This window comes from Telmatherina bonti (genome assembly GCF_933228915.1).
Source record: "Telmatherina bonti genome assembly, chromosome: 12".
NCBI classification, from domain to species: domain Eukaryota; kingdom Metazoa; phylum Chordata; class Actinopteri; order Atheriniformes; family Telmatherinidae; genus Telmatherina; species Telmatherina bonti.
In genome coordinates, this window is record NC_136610.1 from 12,669,390 (window position 1) to 12,691,283 (window position 21,894).

The 21,894-nt window shown below is 38.0% G+C and overlaps 1 protein-coding gene across 1 annotated transcript in view; it reads left to right on the plus strand.

The window, feature by feature from the left end:
• The window catches only part of cplx1 (complexin 1), a gene marked incomplete at both ends in the record, with an annotated part of 62,089 nt that extends 40,514 nt beyond the window's left edge, over positions 1-21,575 (plus strand). The window contains 2 exons of the mRNA XM_079250491.1: positions 16,496-16,671; positions 21,381-21,575. Coding sequence (XP_079106617.1) covers positions 16,496-16,671; positions 21,381-21,575 — 371 coding nt within the window. The remainder of the gene's footprint in view (positions 1-16,495; positions 16,672-21,380) is intronic.
• Positions 21,576-21,894: the final 319 nt, after the last annotated feature.

The window sequence follows — 21,894 nt, forward strand, 5'->3', positions numbered from 1 at the left end:
TGATTGGCGGTACTGAAATCTTTGAACAAACAATCAATAACTTCTTCTTTTGTCTAATTAATTAACCTTGGATCCTCATTATCAGAAGCAGACAACAGATACATAAAGAGTTAAATGATTTTCTATCACTTCTGACAGAAACATAATTGCTTTCAGGACTCCTACCTGAGAACAAAGCAAATATCTGCAGAGTACAATGAACCTGGTATGATTAGGCGTTGAATGGACCTAATTAGTGAGAGGATGAACCAACATGACCTTGCTGATTGGACTGACTGACACACAATGTTGCAACAAAGCTGAAAAGGAATAAACTTGAAATTTCTCTTCAAGATGAAGACTGCTATGTCATAAAATGACGACAGCTTCAATCAAACATGGAGCTCTTCTGGTCGTCTCTGGAGCTAAATACCTGCTTATTTTTATCTTGTTATATTTTGCTTCTGTCATTAACTGTCTCACAACCAGTTAATGACTGACTAATCAAAGTCTGGAAGGAGCATCAGGGTGTAACATTAAAGTCCAGCTTTGCAGAAAATCCTTCTCTGAGGTCTCACAGCAACTTAGTTTATTCTCTTATGTTTCAAAATAACTATTAGTGTTACAAAGTATATAAAATCAAGGAAAAATACTGTGCTTCCAAGTTAATGCACCGCCTCAGAGTGACGTGACGCTTTACGCAGTCGGAGGTTCAGAGTATCAGCTGTTATTTACACAAGAGCTGTGAAGAGATTTCCTTTTTTCAGAAATGGTAAACTCTTGTGGATGTGGTGTTTTTCAAACTCCATTTCATCTGGACATCGTGTACACTGATTTCCAGCTCAGACAGAAAAACTTCTTTCGGGCTTGGGTGAGATTTGTGCAGGTAATTAAGCAGTTTGTCTACTAAATTCAACGACTAAATTTAATAAAGGTGTCATCTTATTAAAATATAATAAGATGCTGAGACAAAAAACGCGAAGGGGATGATATACAAGAGTAAAATTGATTGAACTCAAGCTGAATCGATTTAAATCAGCAGAGAATATAAGCTATAACCAGAATATTTGGATGCTGTTCCATCAGACTGAGGCATCGCCTGCTTGATGAATTTAGTTCAACTTTCCATACAGACATGGTTTGAACTCTCAAATAAAAGATCAGGATTTTTCTTACCTTTTTTATTTATTTACGAAATAATTATTTGGATTATAAACAGACGACTTTCTTATCAACACTCCCATTATAATTTTGTTTTTTATGAAGTAATCAGTGTCGGCTTCACTTTACACTTGCTTTCAATGCATGAACACTTACTAAGCACATATCAATGCCCTTATCTCTGTCAGATGCATTTAATGAGCCATCAAGGATGTTGTGATCCGACCAGACATACAGCAGCTATAAAACAACAAAGAGACATCCTTCATAATACCATCCTGTGAAATATTGATATTTATATAAAGCACAATTTACCACCCTTTAAGTCTTACAGAGCAAAGCAGTTTTGTGTATTTTAGTTAACTTAAAAAAGCTTAAATGCTGTGTTCAGTGAAACTCAGCTGCATCGTGACAAATCAGGCCTTCCCAACCAGGAACTAACTTTATTTTTATTTTCATTTGTATACCTTGTAACATATTTTTTTAAAGTATTTACGAGCTATTTGAATGGTCCTAAATCATTATTATTAGAATCCATTGCTGCTTATGCTCCTTTAGCAATGACAGCTTTTATGTTCTGTCTGGTTTGTCTGGTGTGTGTGTGTGTGTGTGTGTGTGTGTGTGTGTGTGTGTGTACAACTGTACAATAAATCTAAGCGCATATATTATCCTCAACTCTCCCAGTAACTCACATGATGCTTTATTTTCTATATATTGTCGCAGTGTGTGGCATGTAGCCATTAGCTAGCTTTAATGACGTAGTAGCCAACACCTTTTCAGAAGTCTCGTTGCATGAATCAAACACTTCAAGAATCTTGGATGATTCCAGCAACAAGACCGAGCAAGATAGAAACTATAGCAACCAGAGGTGTGTGTCCTTGCATCTGGATTAAACTCAGTCTGACTAAATACAGTAAGTCACATTGACACTTTTACTGATGGCATTTTATCACGTTGGTTTTTTTGACTGCTGGACATGTTTTACTGATGTTTAACAGAGTTAAAGTTAGCTGCACAATGTTATCAGGACCTCGTCTGGTTGAGCTGTCGCTGCTGAACTCTAAAATGAACTTGGAGTGACATGGAGGGTGAACCACAGCATTAAATATAAATTAAATTCAATTGAAAAGACATGAAACATACATGTTAATCACAAAGGGAAACTGCAATGTCGTAGAATCTTTTTTTAAATTATCAATGTTATGTTAACAAAAGCACAATTACTGTTTCTATGTAAGTGAAAATAAAATGTGTTTTAAAGATTGACACATTCAACCTTTCAGCTGAGTTGTTTTTATGTAAGACATCATAAACAGTTTTATTCTCTGTCTTAATGATTCCCTGGAGGGATGTTTTTGTCTTTATCACAGTGCAATTTTAATAAATTTTAGTCAACTTTGTTGATGGGTGGAGGGCTTTGGTGCTGCTGGTGGAATATTAGCTTGCTGCAATGTCACCTCCATGACTCATTTCTGCAGTGACTTTAAATTAATTGCAAATGCAGATCAGTGATTGCTCTCTGTGATCTTCGGCACACGACCGACCAGGCCAACCCAAGCTGTCGGGGCAAGTTTGAACGCACTGCAAAGGGTGGTGATTATTTGAAGAGGCAGATGAAGTTGTGAGACCTAAATTCCAGACAAAGCCAGACGCATATAACCGCTGAACATCCAGGAGAGAACGAGATTCTGCTGAAAAATGTAAGAAGCAGCACAGCATCATAAATTTTAGGCTCGTTTGTCTTTGTTTTATGTGAGTTAATAACTTCAGATGTTGCTTCAAACACAGTTTGTTTTTATTTTTGTGCATTTTTCTTTTGCTTTTCATCTTTATTTTTATAGGTTTTTTGGCGAAATAAATAAAAAGACATTTTGAAGTAAAATGTGTAGCTGTGACGCATGATGAGAGTGTGTGTGGATTGAGCGATTTTCCACATAAAATCCAGTCTGCAGGTACGGAAGCTGAGTGTTTTGTCATTTCTCAACATCAACACCTAAAGAAAACAAGTTAGCTGCTTGTTGTCTGAAAAACAAAGGTTTAATTATTTTTAAAGAAAATGAATGCAGATTCTGATCAATTGCAACAATTACCAGTTAAATGAGAATTCAAAAGCCTGAAGCATGATGATGATGATGATGATAAAGGTGATGAAGATATATAGTAAAAAAGCTGATTATGAACCTGAGTTTAGGATTGGAGTAAATTTATGTTTCTCAACAGTGAAAGAGTGTTTTGACATGTGTGTTTTCTCTGTAATCTCCTCTGTGTCACTGTCAGTGACTACATCCTCATCAGCACAGTAGGCTGTCTTTTAAACTGGATTCCCCCCCGCCTGCATGTCATGCATGTTTGCATGTGTGTGTGTGTAGAAGGGTGGTTTGCCTAGTCCATGGCGCTAACATCAGAGGTGATGAATGCCGTCTGCCTCTGCTCGCTCATCACCGGGTGCACGCTCCGTGAAGCTGTCTTCCATTGATAATGGTTGTGAACGGGTGATAAAGCACACGAACGATGCACCCTGAGCCACCTCTCCTCACGTGTCCCAGAGATTTCCAGATGTATGTTTTTGGTGGGGGAGGGATGGCTACTGTAAAGCTCACATCTCGAGTGTGTCCTCTTCATTTTGCTTCAGGGGCATGAAAAATAATTCCATGTTTCTGCCTGGTTTTCTGAATCTTTCAGCCACTGACACGGTCATTTACTTTCACTGCCTCTGCTGCCAAGGTTCATTTACACCGGTGTCCGTGGATATCCACAGAGGGCTGTTTTTGTCTTCATCGCACTGCAGTTTTATTTCATTTAAGTTAACTTTGTTCTTCAAATTAATTATAATAGATTCTCCGACAGAATGAAATATTTTTGTAATATTGCCACTTAAAAGTAATATATTCTTGAGAAATGATAAGATCTACAGTCAAAAGGGTAAAACATCCACAAAAATTGCAATTGTTGTAACAGCAAATATGCAAAAAATGTTTTGGGAGATTGTTCCAAATATGGGAAATTATATTCATGGGATCATTTTCAGACCATTTTAATGATTTACTAAATTATTTATACATAACAAAAAAAAAAAATTATCTAAAAAAAAAGCAAAACAAAAAAACAAAAAAAACATTTCTTGGTGCTAACTGATGGATGGCTTCAAGGTTGTGGTTTACAAAGTTTTCTGTATCATCTTCTCATATGTATAAACACAAACTACAGTTATGAAAATAGATAAAACATTATCCTGCATCACTTTTAAAGCTACAGCTGCAACAAGTTGTGAATCATTTTCCTCTTTCTTCACCAATTTTCCACTATTTCCTGTGATAACAGAGATTTCAAAGGAAGCATCGGAGCTCTTTTCATCAGTACGGAAAAATAAAAACAAATCTTGCGGTTGCTGCTAACATATTTATGAGGGTAACGGGCATCATATCTTAAGTAGAGGCAAAGAAGCAGTGTTGGGGGGTGGGATCCAGCATCAAAGGTTGGAACATGCTGTCTCATTATTTCCAGTGAGTGTGTCCTAACTTTTGACTGGTAGTTTTCATATACACTGTCATGTGTGGGTCAATTATATGAAATAATTAGAAAAATCCATTCTCTAGGATCTAAGAATAAACTCTGTATATATATATATTTTTACAAGCCATCGTAGGTTCTGGCCTCTGATGTTGACATCTGTCCCTTCCTCTACGGCGGTAAATAGTCCTGCCTGGTAGGCGCTTTCCTTGACTTTATCTACCTGAACAGACTGTGTGAGGTTCATCACTATTCGGTTGTTTTAAGCAATACAAATTCTCTCTCATACCATTTACATTCCTTTCTACTAAGTTTGTTAGACTACCCCTGCTGTAATTCAGTTAAATGTTTATTTATGGTTGTGTTGAAATAAATGGCAGCATTATAAGGTGCTAATAAGTTAGATTTTTGGTCTTGGTAAGACAATAATGTATTCCTGCTGAAAAACTACGCTTTTCAACATCAAACTGCATTGTTCAACTAAATTAATTTTTTCTCACTTCTCCAGGTGATTTTTTTTTTACTCTTTTAGCTTTTCTATGATGAATAGAAGTGACTAATAAAAGATATATTGTTTGTGAAACTAAACGGTTGCATTCAAAGCTTCACTTGAATGGCATTCTTGCCCACAAGGGAAAGAATAGGGAGAGGCTCGAGGACACACAGGAGATCTGATTCAACTATAAAGTAATTTTTCCCCCATGACAGTCTGTAACTCTCAGCAGTAGGAAGGCAATATTCAGTGCAAAACATGGAAATTTTTCTCACCCAATGTGCTGCTTGAGCTCTCCAAGGACAGCTGTGTTCCAAAAAGCCAGTAAAATGGGGAGGATGAGCACGGACAGCTCAGCGCGAAAAGTGAGTCAGTGCTGCTTTAACAAAAGATCTGTTTAACTTGTGACATCAGGAAAAACCTTGTGTGGGAGATAAAAAATAAATAAATAAAAACAGCCACAGATATCTGAAAGCATCACGATGCATCTGTGAACTTTAAGAAGTTGGAAAGGATTTTTTTTTTTGTCACTTCATTAACATTTACTCGTTAGTTTTTTTTTCTTTTTTTACCTGAGCATTGCTGTTTTTATAAAGCTAGTGTGATTAATTATGTGATTTTTCTCACCATTTCTTTGTCACCAAGATGACATTAACACAGATTATGTGGCTAACTTGGTAAAAACACAACAAATCCTCCTGTCCAATTAAAATGTTGCCTTAACCTTTCATACAATTCAAACTGTCAAACCAGCACGCAGCAGGAGGGAAATTAGATTTTTATGGTTTATATCTTGGACATAACTGTAGTGTGTAATATTCTCAAGCATGATGGTGGTAGTGATTGTTGAAACGTGACAATGTGTGGCATAAAATAGACATTTCTCTTTCTTTCCTTTTTTTCTTCATGGTCTTTTGTGTGGATCTACATTAATAGTCTTTTTATCCGAGGAGAGTCCTTAAAAGGAAGAAATAGCCAAAGTATCGGAGTAAAACATGATAAAGAGCTTTTTGACTTCCTGGAAATAAGAGTGAATCCTTTAACACAGGAAACATTGCAGCATCCTTAAGAAAAAGTAAAGAGATCATTCCATCTCACATTTTTTTCTTGCTACAACTTCCAAACCAACACATGATGATATTTGTACATTCATACTCGTTGGGTTTCATCTGGAAAAATGTGGCAATCTGAGCAACCTTCAGAGTCAAAGTTCCTGTTTGTGAATTTCTGTTTCCTTTCTTTTCTTACCAACCTATTCACAAATACTTTTTACTCTAACTTCTGATGTGAACACTAAAAGTATATGATAGAATATGTATAAGAGAGTTGTATCTGTGTAACGACACGATCCGATTACATTAAATAAACCATCCAAATCCATTTCTTCTACATATTTATTCAACATTAAAAGCTCCAGTGCTGAACGTTTTATTCTCATACTCCTACTGCTGTTTGGTCATTTTTTTTCCTTTTAAACTTTACGTAACACCAAAACGTTGTCCTAAGAGATCAAGGAAAATAACTTTAAATTCATTTTTTTATTGTATGATCACAATCTATCCATTAATTTGTGGCTGAACTACCGAATGATTTGGGAAACCATCATGGTCAGGGCTTCTGTTCAGAACATACCTCTAAATCATGTGACATGTAAGTTGTGGAGGGAACTGGAAAAGGTTGGACAACCAATGTTTCCAATGCTTTCAGCTCTCTGTTGATGAGGTCCCATTGGTGTTACTCCTACTGGGTTTTGGGACCACCTTCTTGCTCAGCTCAGGGCAGCAGGTTGATGAAGACGGTCTGGACGTCTGGTGTGAGCCACGGGGGTTGAGGAGGGACCTGCTGCTCTGCAGCCGTGGGACTGTTGAGGACTGGTGACAGATGGAGGAGCAGGAACATGCAGTCCTTGAGCTGGTCCCGCTGTTTTCTGCTCTTTTCCACTATCACTTGTTTTTCTGAGCTGTAGTCCATTTTCTCACTCCAACAGTCGATTTATGCCTTTTTATTTAGTTTTCCTTTCTATTCTCTCCTTAGAATCAGTTTCCCTTCTTCTTTCTCTCATTTTTCATGACATTGATATCTCTTGATTTCCCTCTCTCAATGTTCCTTTTTTTTCTCTCCTTGTGAAGTTTTCTCATTTTTTCTTTCACTCACATATAAATTCTTCCCTTCTCTTTCATTTACTTTTGTGGATATGTTTTTTTCTTCTAATTCTCAGTTTTAATTCTATCCATCGTTTTTCTTTTTTCCACAGTCTTTCTCCAGATGCCTTGTCGCTCCGCAGGGGTTTTTGCTTGTGTGGCTTCAGTTCAAAACACGCAACCATAATTCCCACATGCAGTGAAAACGCTCTCAGAGCCCAGATGCACCTGGAGGACATGCACTTGATCTAACTTTAATAGCACACAGGAACAAGGATAGATCTGTTCAAACACGCCACCCAACTACAGACACAGGGAGGGAATTGGAGGCTAAACATTTTGTTCTGCACATATACACACACATACACACACTAAGCATCACTGATGCTTACATACTCTCTTGTGTTTTCACACACTCTAAATTTAATGCCTGACCTTATGTAACTGTTCACAGTCAAATCCACCTCTTGACCCAGTCATCCATAACTTTTAAACTTCCTGATCCGTTTTCAATTTGCACTTTTTCCCACTAAGCCTTCTCAGACTTTAAAATTAGCCTCCAGGCCTCAGCTGGCCTAAAAATCCTTTAAGTTGGCATTCATGGCTCTGAATGTTTTGTTTGTTTGTTTGTTTTTATCTGCATCACCAATTTTTTTTTTTTTTTTTGTAAAAATATTTAAAAATATTTTTCTTTTTTTTAAAAATTATTATTATTTTACATCTATTGATTGGTTTGCTTGGAACTTGTAGAGAAGAGTGAGGTTGATAATACTCTAGACGTTCCTCTTTCAGTCTTTCCAGAAGGTTCGTTGGAATATTTTTTACAGTGCATAAATTAGCATTTAATTTAGCATAAGTATGCTATACAGTGCAAGCTTGGTGATGTATTGACCTTTTATCAAAAATGAGGAAACAGCTGCTCAGCATAATGTGTAACAGGCTGGTCTACAGTATAAGATGTGAGAGTTTCATAATCCCAAAAGCTGTAAAATGATCTAACTTACTGGGCGCCAATGTTGCATGCTTATGTTTGCTCTTAAAAGTTAAATGAAGCTGCCACATTTTAAGAGAACTCGCTCGGTGACTACATTGCTCTAAAGAAGACTGCAGGCATACGTTCCCTTATGGATCAAATTACACAACGGCTTTTGTGAGAGTTTTGCTGGAGTCTTCTTTCTGCCATCCACGGTGCTGAAACAACAAATCCTAAAGTGAGTCCAATGAAACCAATGGATTCCCTGAGTCTTAGTTTAGAATAGAGCTGAGGCGATCAGGACTTGCTTTCATATTGACATGATTCACTTGTCTGAATTCCCAGAGCCACCTTACCAACACCAGAGGGAGCTTTCATGGTCCTGTTTTTCCAAAGATTAGAATTATAAAAGTTTTAACCAGTAAAATATGTTGATGCAGAATCTGTTCATAAAAAAATCTCCTGTAGAATTCACATAAACAATTATTCATCTTTTACCTTATTTTACTCAGACTTTCTAGTTCAGATGCAGCGGTTAGAAATAAGGAAAAATAACCAAGTTTAACTTCTTCTGTAGTCAAAGACATGAAACATTTCATTAGGTAGAATACAGGATTTTATGGGACACTGGATTGGCAAAAAGAACAGAAAAAAACAAGATTTTGAATTCAATTATGCATCATATTCTGTAAAGTCCATTTTTGCACTTGAGAAAGTATTCTTCATAGTGAAGGACAATCCCATTAAAGTCTTTTGCTCAGTGACAACTGAGGGAGACTTTAGCCACCCTGTAACTCTGAATTAGATTAAAGTGGATATAGAAAACAGGTAGCTTGATGGATTAACACAATTTGAAGAGGCCTGGAAGAAAAAAAAACACATTAAAGAAAACTGATTGTTTTCTTGACCTGGATTTAGGTTTATCAGTGCATTTTCTCTTCATCAGTACAAATTCTTCATGATTGACTTTTTCCCACTTACAGAACATACTAGATATTAGACTAATGATTATGTTGCACTGGAGACTAAGTATACAGCAATATCTATATTTGAGCTTTATTCAGCTTTACAAATTTTAGCTGCATGTGGCATTAATTACAACAAATATTTCTGGTTGTCTCCCGCCGTTTAAAGCAACAGTGAACATATATATCTATCAGACGCTAAAACACTGGTGAGGAATAATTTATTCAGTTATTCCAATTAAGTACTTTAAACGCAGTTTTTGTGTTTGCTTCTTTTTATTTATTTATTTTTTCTCTGATATCTTTCTCTGGAGCTTTCTCGTTGCACAGCTTCGAGACTCCACAGCAGGCAGCTTTTGACGACACCAAGGCTTTTGGGAATGACAACTGTCACAGACTTCTGCACAGCAACTTTGTCACAATCAGACGAGCTAATTAGCCTTGAGCATGGAGATCAGTCATGTGGAGCTTTGGGAGAGACAAACAAAAGTAAACAGCGATATGTGGGAATGACAGCAAGGATCAGGAGAAGACGGAGATGATCAATAACACAGAGATGAAACAGAGTTGGAACATTGATACTGAAATTAAACTGCTTGTTGTTTTGTTTTTCTTTTCTATTGAAAAAACACATCAAAATGTACAATATTTTGGTATTGTTTGAGACATTTCATACTGCCCATACGTAGGTAAAATGACTGAATGGTTATTTGTCAACACCCTTAGAAATTGTTTGGACTGAACAATGGCTTTGACATCATTCAGTCATCATTTCGACCAAAGCTGTGAAGCTGCCCTTGAAAAAGCCTTGATTGAGCACCATGACATGAGACCAACTTGGGAGCTGTGGTCCAGTTCTGAATTATTTTTAGTCATGCTTGGAGAATGGGGACAAGTCAGCTGGTAAATATAGGCCTCTATAAAACAAAGGTGAAATACTGTGTTCCCCAAGGCTCCATTTCAGGGCCCCTAGCGTTCATTTTCTACCTCCTCCCTTTAGCTCAAATCATGGAAACAATCACAATATCTTATCATAAAATAGGTGACATTCAGCTCAATATTACTATCTCACTATGGACTCTTGTCTATACAAATCTTCTATGTGTACCTCAGTCAAAGCAATTATAGAATGTTTTCTCCTGCTGATTTGATCATATTTAGCTAACAGATCTACAAACACCATTAGGTCTAATTATCATTGATAAAGGTCGGTCCCCGTTTTATCTTTCAGAAGGTTCAGGGTCATCCAGGTTTTTCTCAGTGAGAGACATTTTACCAGAGTTTTTAATGGAAAAGAATTGTGGACTTGTAGACGGTGTGTAGACCATACCACAGGCTTGGGGGAGCCGCTTTTCTTCGGCATGTAAGAACATGATGCCAACTGATATCTTGCCCCAAAGAACATAAGCTACTGATACTGTTAACAACCTTCAGCAACTCATTTCCTTCTTTTACCTTGTTACTAAACGCAGACCCACAAGAAACTTAAATAAATTAATTTAAATAATCAAATATTTATTAGGGATGCACCAATCCACTTTTTGGGCGTTCTGATCCAATACGAACATCTGAAATTTGAATATCTGCAGATACCGATATTTGCCGACACCAAATCTGCTTATGTGAACATTATTGTAGCTATGGTTATTATTGCTGTTATAACTGTGTAAGATTTCATTAGGTTGTAATGAATTACCCATCCTTTTAAGTTACCTCACCAATACATATGTAATAACATTACAGATGTAACAATTTCAACAAGTTTTATTTTAAATTGGCAAATTTTACTTAGATACACCTATAAATGTGCGACGGTCCTGGTCCAGATATCAGTGGTGAAGCTAAATTTCTTGTAACAGGCCGTGGATGAGCCCCTTCATAAAATCATGTAGTTTTGGCAACACAGTGTCAGTAATATGGTGCCGGCTAGGAATCTCATACCTCAGCTCCAGTACAGCGAGAAGGCTTCAAAATCCCGTATTGTGAACCACTGACAACGGCGGGTCATGAAGAGCAATGTACTGGGCAAGAGCTTCTGTTGTTTTCACAGCATACGTGTTGTACCTCGACATCTTTCCCATGATTTGCTGCAGAGTTGGATGGTGCTGTTTCCCGCTGTTGATCGCAAACTCCCTGCACTGTGATGATTTCTGAGATGTTTAATTGCTAGTTTTAAAAGTTCTTACGCTTGTTCCTCTTCTTGACAGTTTTGCTGTACATAATTTGGAGTTTGCTTTAGTTTTGTCACTATCGGTTACGTTGAAATACCTCCACACAGCGGACCTGTTTAAGGACGGTGCACTGACCTTTTAGCCCAGTGTACTTTTATTTCATGGCGTGCTACTGCCCCCCCACTGGACTGGAGCATGTTTGCACAACCTTGTATATTAACTTCTATGATAGAGGTATCTGGTGTGGTATTGGAATACTTTTATTACCAGGTACGAGTACATACACAGTATTGAGCTGATACAGATAGTGATATCGGTATTGGTGCATCCCTAATAACAATAATAGCATCCACAGTTGTACTTAGGGTACGGTGAATTTGTAATTAATCAATAAAACAAACACTCAATCATTTAATCAATCAATCAAACTTTATAAATACACTTATACAATAAAAAGTGTAGCACAAAGTGCTTTACATCAAAAGCAAAAGAAAAAGCAAATTAAAGTATTACCTGCCAAATCCCCCTTCAAAACAACCTATGAAACTCGCATATACACAACAGAGCAAACATGTAAAATCTTGTCTCATGAGGATACCCCCCCCCCCCAACCCCATTAAATGTGTCAGGATGCTAAGTCACTGGAAAAATAAAAGATGTTAAGACTGAGGAAAAATCAGCATACATTTTATTGTCAGTATTAAGTAGCTCCGCTAAAGTGTCATAAATCGTGGTTCTAGGTGAACTCTTGTTCAGTGGAGCTTTAGCTCCCCCAGCTCCCCTGTAGTTTGCACCCTGGTTGTAGAGGCAGGTAAATCTAAGTGTCATCAACATAACTATGGATTAGGGTACCATCTTTCCTCAGGACAGAACAAGTTAAGAGCATGTAGAGGGAAAATGACCCTGAACTGTTTTCAACATTAAAGTGAAGAAAACTGCATATAAGTTTTAGAGAAAACAGTTTTAATAAAAACACTCTGGTGTTCACAATGTAAACAAATCCATGCAAAATAAACAATCCAAAGTAACATTTTTCCCTCATAACTGTATTAAAATGTAAACACATTTTATAAAACCACAGTGTAATCAAACGTTATAGACAGCATTTATAAATAATTCAGGGTCTTGTGCTGCAGAATGAGAAGTTCAAAATAGCTCCTGATGATAGGAATGTGGGAGGATATGTGTGCAAGTATCAGCTAACAAGGGAACAATATGTGTCATGCCACATTTTCATTTGTAGGTTCAGAAGAGATTTTAAGTTTTAATTTCAAAAGTTTCTCTGTTCTGCCCGATGAAAGTGAAAATACGATCCCTGAGGTGATGAAGGTTATTCTTCCTCTAAGTTTTCTCCACCGTGAAGATTGCTGCACTCACACAGGCTTCGGGAAATATCCTTAAGCTGCCAGCAACAAAGTCGGAGAAGTTTAGGGTCCCAATCAGCAGTTCTACTTTGTCCTCCGGCAAAGCGAAGGGAAGCAGAATGTTTAAGACTTCTTATGAGCATTACAGTCAGACTCTGAGATGCAGAAGTCTCTAGGAGTGCATAGAAACGTGTTATTAATAATAAAACCTTGGAGTTCCTCCGTGCCCGCGTGGAAAACGTGGTTGCCCGGAGAATAATGAGATCAGTAGCAAAATAAAATCTGAGACGGCGTCGCATTCCTCGATGGCCACTGCTGTGTCTTTAACAAAACAGTGCATTTAAAATGTCAATAAATCACATTATTTTCTCCCGTAAGCTGATAATGTGCTTTGAGTAAGGTCAACAACTTTGACTGAAGTCAGTATTATTACTGAGAAAGACCAAATATAGTTTACATTGAGACGTTTTTCAGCAGGTAAAAAGGCACATGCATATGCCTTGTCGACTTCGGCTGGTCAAGAGGAACACAACTGATTTGTGACAGATGTTGCAAAAGCAAAAAACACAGATGAAAACAAAATGTGTGCACAAATCAGCACAAATTTCAGCTATCATTACATATTTGATATGGAAATGGGGTTTGTGTTTTGTGTGTTTTGTTGAGGAAACAAAACATCAATCACCCAGGAACAGGACGTTTCGCTGCATTACATTATTGTGCTGTTTTATACATTGACCTGTTAATCCCTGCAAATAGTTTCATTAAAATGATTGAATTTAAAAAAGAAAAAAAATATACCCAGGGAAAGAATTGTTCTACAATAATTAAGCTCATATATGTGTTATTTGAGGCTTCATAAAAGGTACCCCTGCTGTCAAAAGTTTTATTTTACCATGCCTAACAAAGTTATAATAAAACAAATCGGAGAGAAATTTTCTTTTCTTGCTTGTTTCTTTTTTCCTAACTGATTGATAACATGAGAAAAAATTATGTTTACACGGAAAAATGCATTCAGATTAAACCTTCATCTTCATCTTCATCTTTATGACGCTTATCCGGGGTCTGGTGCGGGGGCAGCAGCCTAAGCAGGGAAGCCCAGACTTCCCTCTCCCCAGCCACATTTGCCAACTCTGCGGGGGGGATCCTGAGGCGTTCAGGCCAGCCGAGAGATGTAATCCCTCCAGCGTGTCCTGGGTCTTCCCCGGGGTCTCCTCCCAGAGGAACGTGCCTGGAACACCTCACCAGGGAGGTCCAGGAGGCATCCTGACCAGATGTCCGAGCCACCTCAACTGGTTCCTCTCGATGCGGAGGGCAGCAGCTCTACTCTGAGCCCCTCCAGGATGACCGAGCTCCTCACCCTATCTCTAAGGGAGAGCCCGGCCACCCTGCGGAGGAAACCCATTTCAGCCGCCTGTATACGAGATCTGGTTCTTTCGGTCACGACCCACAGCTAATGACAGATAAACCATTATCGGAATAAAAAGAAATATGATTTCCACACATTTATAAGTTTTATGTTGTACTTTTACTTCTGATCACTGATTGCCTGTTTTTTTTATTGGTTTTTTTTTTTTTTGTTTTTTTTATGGACACTTAAATTTAGTGTGAACAGAAACATTTTCCTTATACAAAATCTCCCAATTATCTATTTTCAGACCTCCATAAAAAGAATCTCATCATGTAATAATTGTAACTGTTAGGAGACCATCAGGGCAACATATATCTCATACATCTAAGTGTCCCAAGCTGGATTTTATATTATGGGGTCTTTTTAGAGCCACAAATGGGGATCTAAACTCTTTATAAAGGAGGACAAAAACACCCTAAGAGATTTTAAGGTTTTTGACACAAAGCATATCAAACCTAATCAAAGTAGAAGATTTAATTAGATATTCTTCGTCCAACTTGTGTTTAACTTCGACACACATCTTGAAGGTCTTCCCTTCTTAATAACTGTAGGACACTTCCCTTATGTCTATTTATTCTCTGTGTTTGTTGTGGTACATCAACATTGCAAGCTCAGATTACACAAAGAAACCTCAAGGTTACGACTGTCTCATCAATTTCCCTGCAAAAACAGATGGTTCTGCCTCTGATTTTTCCCTCCAGAGAGCCCTAGATGCTCAGCACTGCAGCCGAGCACAGACCAAGACGGAGACAAAGGCCCTAATAAAAACAGGGAGGGTGCTGGACAGAGGGCAGGGAGAGAGCAAGGCATATTTCAAATTTGCCCGTTGTGGTCTGTGAGGTCCAGCTCTCATTAAAATCCATTTCTTTCCTGTGAGTTGAAAGAGAGCATAGAATCAAGGGTCCAGGCTTTATCGGACCACTGTTAAAGCACTGGCTCATTTCCAGCCGCTGAGTTGGAAAGAAGCTCCGCTGGCAGAGGGGCGCGGACACGCAGGCAGAGCCATCTGAAGGCAGCAGCTGAACATGTTGACCTTCAGCATTGGGACTTAAGAGTTTTTGATGTGACGTCATTATTAAAATGAACCATCGGCTCTTAAATAAAGGTTATCTTTGTTTTCAAGGGCTTTCCTGCAAAACGTGGCAAGTTCTAAGAATGAATGTTGAAGCTAAACATGGCCTGACTCGTCTTTTGTGTAGGTTTTGACAGCGCCATCAGTGATTTCACTGAATACAAAAGACATTTTCTTATTTATTTATTGGTTTTTCTATAACATCTGTTCATAACTGCTACAATATGGCTGAAGATAGAGTGTGTGCACCCTTTCAGAAAGGTCACAGAACTGGATATAAATTGCAAAGTCATCCAATATGAACAGAACTCCCAGGAGTTCTTGGATAAGACAAAACACATCAGCCATGTAGTGACATGTGAAGCATGACAATTGATGCATGCAGCACACAGCAGATGCTCCACACAGGCACAGAAGTGGAAAGGATCCAGTGGTTAAAACCTTTTGAATAAGTCAAACCTTATCGGGGAATGACTTTATGGAAATGATATTTTTGGCACCTCTTTTCTCAAACATTCAGAATCTGAGATTTGCAAATGACACAAAAGCATCATCAACAAACAGCTGGAAATTAAAATGTGAGCTCTTATTCAAACGTGAAAAATTAATAAAATATTTGATTCAGAAGATCATAAGAAATGAGCCGATAAGGAAGACAGCGGTCGTAGAATATATTTGTAGTGCGTGTCTGATCTCTTGTTTAGCATATCTAACAATTACAGGCAAGGATTGGGATCAGTAAATGAATGAGCTTCAGTCTACCATGTATTACGGTCCTTTCAGCAATAATAACACTTTTGTTCTCAGGTCTTGACCCATGATCCAAGTGGACCCTTTGCATGAGGATGTATATTCCTTTTGGAGATAGCAAAGGCCAAAGTGAACAACACAAAGGCAATCAAGAGAATAGCTAATAATTAATTGCAGTCTCTTTTATCTCGGGCTCTTGTTCATGCTGCTCACCTCTTGTTCCCTCTGTTGTCACACGCTTTTGTCTCTGGTGCAAAGGAGGGCAGACTGTGCTGCTCTTTCACTGGCATGAAGGAGAATTAAAATACAAAGAAATATCTGCTGAATAATCCATATCTTAGATGTACCAGTGTGCACATCGAAAGCGAGCATCAGCGAGAACTGCGAGCCGTTATGAGCAATTATGTGTGATTTGCCAGTGTCATGCGTTAAAAGGATTCAATTTTTTTTTCTTTTCCATTAAACACAATAATCATTCCTTTGTCTCTGTTACTATAATCAACAGGGGCCACCAAAGACATGGGCAAGATGCTTGGTGGAGAGGAAGAGAAGGACCCCGATGCTCAGAAGAAAGAGGAGGAGAGGCAAGAAGCCCTGAGGCAACAAGAAGAGGAGAGGAAGGCCAAATATGCAAGGATGGAAGCAGAGAGAGAAAACATCAGACAGGGCATCAGGGATAAGGTAAAAAAATACCTAAATGTTTGTAACTTTTAGTGCATATTGTCAGTTTTTAACTGGATACTGTGGGCTACATTTCAGTAACATTAGAGATGACAAATCAAGGCTTGTTCCACGTAGCAGATTTAAATTATTGCACTAAAATCCCAACAGCTCCACCCAAAATTAATCAGCCAAGGAGATCTATACAAGGGTTCTGCTTCCTTTCTCGGTTTGCAATCTGATGAAGTTCAAAGAGAATTCAGGATTGAAGCTGCTTAAAATACTGGATCTTCCGTATGCAAGCCTCACTTTCACAGCTTCATATGTGTTTTTTTTTTAGCATCTTACTGCTTCTCATATAGCCAATGCTATCTTCTCTTTGATGAAGTCATGATTAATATTTAATTAAACTTTAATATTATCAAAGTGTCTCCAGCTTGCAGTGGAATATTCCCCTTGACACTGCTAATAATGAACTGAATATGTGACATTAATACTCTTTGAGGGCTTCCAGGATGAGTTTAAAAGTTTTCCATGTGTAGCTCTTGTGAAATTATCTTTAAACTTTGGGGATCAGTTCTGAACTCCAGAGTTGGTAAAACACTGGAGGAAGAAAAAGGAGAAAAAAGTTCAATATGACAGGATATCTATGGAAAGTGTTTGATTAGAGAAAGTGGAGCGGGGCTGACTAAACGTTAACAGTCTCCATTTTAACTCACGGAAGTCAGAAGTGCGAGATGAAGTGGCATGAAGAACAAACAATGAAGATGAAGGAATATGCAGGGAGGAAATCCACAACTGATAACCAGAATGATTTTCTACTTGTCGTCAGCAAAGACATTTCTCAGGCTTTTAACTCAGACTGCGGATTCCACCTATCAAAACTTTCCACCACATCAATGCAGAAACTTTGTCTAATTTGACATACTTGACTTTATCCACCACACATCCCATCTGCTGAAACTGGGCTGTGGTTTATCCACCAATAACAACCAGTTTAATGTGACTTAAAACAGAATATAGCTGCAGATGAATGCTATTTCTTCAAGATGGTTCAACTCCATGAAACAGCAGCAGAATACATACAGAAAGTTACATAATTGATGTGACTGAAGCACATACAAAAGATTTGTATGGACAACTTATCTATAATTTCACTACATGGCATCTAAATGGATGTGGCTTTGGCACTTTTACACTTTTCATCCAGTCACCAAAAACCACGGGGAGGACGAAATATCAGGCTGTTTGTGATCATTATATGGCTGATGGGCTCTCAGATTGCTTGTCTCTAATAAATTTAATTGGTTATGATATTGGGGGGAGTTTGAAATCAGAATGTCACAGATAAATCACCAAGGATGAAGATTTGGGAGGTTTGACAGAAATCTTGCTGTTAGCTCTACATTGCGAAAGGAAAAGGCAACTCTGGGTTCATGCTATTTTAAAAACAAGGATACAGCTGGTGAATATCATCATTTGATGGCAGACCTCAAGGATGATCCAGAAAAATCCAGGACCTACTCGATCAGTCAGAGAAAGCCTTGAGGACCGGTTAAAAGGCCATGTGACAGCGACATAAGTTGAGCATTTTTCAACTTTTAGTATTGTGTCACAAGCCTCCAGGTGCACGTTTATGTGAATAAAGGTGAAATTTCACATACGTGAACATAGCCTGTCACTGGCTGGAGGACGGCAGCGATTTTCACCTCACTTCACAACATCTTTAGGAAATGAATGGAGTGTGTAGAGTCGTTGACAGGTTTATATCTCCTTTATACCAATATCCAAACTCTTCTTTTAGTTTGGGCCATTTTTTAATTTTGTATCCAATTAAATACTTTTTTTTAAATGCATCCAGCTTCTTAGAAAGAAACCAATGTTTTTGTTCTTTAAGTGAAACTCTTTAGTAAACTCTAAAGTAAAAACCTTTAACGTTTTCTGTCATTAACTTCATAAATAAAGGCATTTCCGTATGCTGACATTAACTTTGACATGTCAAAAACTTCTGAAATTTTCATTTTCATTTTATAGAAATCATATGAGGAGTTGATTTCATTTATTAGGAACGGTAATATAACAATAAACATTTGATTTATTTTACCATATTAATTAATTTTCACAGTAAAGGAGCTAAATATGCTGAAAAAAGTGAGTTTTTTTCCACAGTCTCATTTAAATTGTAAATGCTGTTGCTTATATTGCTTGTGGCACATCTTAAACTAACATTACAAATGTGTGTGTTATAAAAATAAATAATCAAATGCCCTATAAGGCCTTTACAAGTGTAACTTGACTACAGGTTTAGGAATTGCAGAATAAAGCTGTTTGAAGGCTTCAGTGAAAGGTAACTTCCACTCAGGCTTAGTCGTCTCTCTGCACAGCCTATCTGCTTCACTTCCAGACACATAGATGCTCCCACAGCCCCCCATATAGCAGAAATGGACTCTAGTAGCCTTCTTTTAAAATATTTATTGCTCCCGAATCCCATTAATGTGTGCCTGGCATAGCAGCAAAGAGGTCATGGAGGAGTCTGGATAATTTTCCACTACTCTGCCTCATGATCAGCCATCGCTCCGCCTGCCGGCCTTCCTGTGCTCTGTTACCTTTTCCCTGCAGTTCGGCTGGATTCATTCTGCTGAAACCCAAAATCTAATACTATACTGAAAAAAAAGAACTTATGGGTGTTGATGAATGCAAATCTGAAGAATTGTTTAATAAAAGCTCCGGCTCTCATTTCAGGGTGCTGTGTTTGAATTAATGTGTAATTATATTTCAGACTGTCTGAACAGTTTTGTTTCACCCTGCTGTCAACTTCAGTAAAAAAACGTACATTCATGCATTGGAAGATTTTTGCTTTTTTTTGTGGATTTACACACATGATACCAACCTCATGTGGCATAATTATTTGAAAGTAATTTCCTCTTCATTATTGGATTGATATCAAATCCAGTTATAATCATTTGCATGGAGACGCTTAAACAGATTTCACACCTAATATTGCCTTCTTTTACATCCAAAACACCCCCCGTGCTCTTTCTTTGACAAACAACTCAATAGAAATCTGCTGGGGAGCAGGGTTTGGAGTTAATTATGGTCCAGAACAGCTGCTAACTTCACCTGGTTTGGTAATGGGTACATAAAATATCCAGTGAAAACCATTTACAGGCACCAGCAGTTTAAGCATCCATATAATCTACACACAGACACACACACACACACACACAAACAATCAATAACTTAAGTTTTTATGTTAAGCTTTAGATTTGCATGTAACTGAAGTAGGTGGATGCAGCTGCTGTTCACGCTGAGGTCAAAAGGCTACAAGATGCTGCGTGCTCAGCTTTACACGTAGGTGGATCCAGCCTAAAGCTGCCTCCATATGAATAAAGATATCTATGTTCTTTCTTTTTTGAATAATCTAATTATCTCTAAACAGGACATGTTTTACCCATTTCTAATAAAGAATACACTTTAAAATTGCTTTAAAAAGAACCTCAATACAATAATCAACACAGTATTGTGGTTAAAGGGAACGGCAAACTGTTTTTTTTGTTTTGTTTTTAAATAGGCATGAAACATGGAGCCTTTTTAGCAGCTGGATCTGTTTATTTCAGGGAAAGCAGAGGTCCAATTTAACCTTGAAAATAACCCATTTTCACGACTACAGTGTCAAACAGTACAATTGGGCAAACAGAAATGCTGTGAAAGGGAGAACTAGATGAATACTTGTTAGATAAACAACAACTTTATCAGCCAATACAGGTTACTTGGCTGTAACCACGCTGGACAACCAGCAACAACCACAAAAAAAAGACCCCACAAAACGAGCCTGATTTCTCACCCCACCTCCATTTCTACGTCAGCACACACATGCCGACTCATGACGAACCTCCCTCCCGTTTTACTCTACCCCACCCCTCTCCCTTTCTCCTATAACCACATATCTGTCTTAACTCTACACATATTCAGCATCAGAACATTTGAACAGGTAAACTATGCTGGAGCATTAAAGGAAGATTGCTCCAAAAACCATCAAACTGCTGGTTGATTAATCAGGATTGTAACTGGGCAAACTAAAATCCACTGCTCCTTTTAGTGAGGGGTTTCTTTCAGGTCTGCGCCACTTCCTAGTATTTTGAAGACATGTGGGAATGACAAAAAAAAAACACGTAACATGCTGTAGAGCAGGAATACTCAATCCTGGTCCTCAAGGGCCGGTTTCCTGCAGGTTTTCCAAGTGTCCCTAGTGGAACACACTTGATTCAAATCAATGTGTATTTCGCAGACATGTGCAGAGCTTGTCTGAGTCTGAATCAGGTGTGTTCACGGACACTTGGAAAACCTGCAAGACATCCCCCCTTGAGGTTCAGGATTACGTATCTCTGCTGTAGAAGTTGTGAGGCCTATGAGATTTTTAATATTGAAATCCAACAAGTGAAGTGAAAACAAGCATAAACAACTGAAAACAAAAAGGAAAATTAAGTTTAAAAACTTCAAAAAATGTTTCAAACAAACCCATTAATTTGATATGCTACTAATAACATATATGCATGCATACATATGTGACCTGGGTTTTTTTTATAAGCATGTGAAGGATTGTTAAAATCATTAATGTTATCCCCACATAATGTCCATTTTAACATCCTGTCAAATACCATTTACATCTTGTATTGCTTGTTCAGTAAGTTTAACAGGATACAATGACGCAGTGTTGTTTTTTTTTGCAGTATGGCATCAAGAAGAAGGAGGAAAAGGAAGCAGAGGCAGCAGCTGCTATGGAGCAGGCCTCAGAGGGCAGCCTTACCCGCCCGAAAAAGGCCGTTCCCACCGGCTGTGGTGATGAGGAGGAAGAAGAAAGCATCGTGGATACGGTCATGAAATTTATCCCGGCACCTCTCATGGATATGTTTAATAAAAAGTAATATTTCTGGATTAGATATGGTCAACTTCTTACAATGTACTTCTAATTAACACTGTACCTTCCTGCCCCACCCAAACCTGCCGTCACACTTCTCATCACACCGCAATGCAACTTCTAAGTGTCCTGAAATTGCACATTGTGCCATTGATTTTGTTTTTTTAACTAAACCATCTGATCTCAGACAGTAATTTATACTTTTTAACTTCTTGGACAGCGTCTGCCTTGATACTCTGTACTCGTATCTTAAAAAGTATACAACACACAGATCTAAAGTCCATAAGATAACCTGAGTTCACATTGTCCAAATGTCCAAAAGTCAG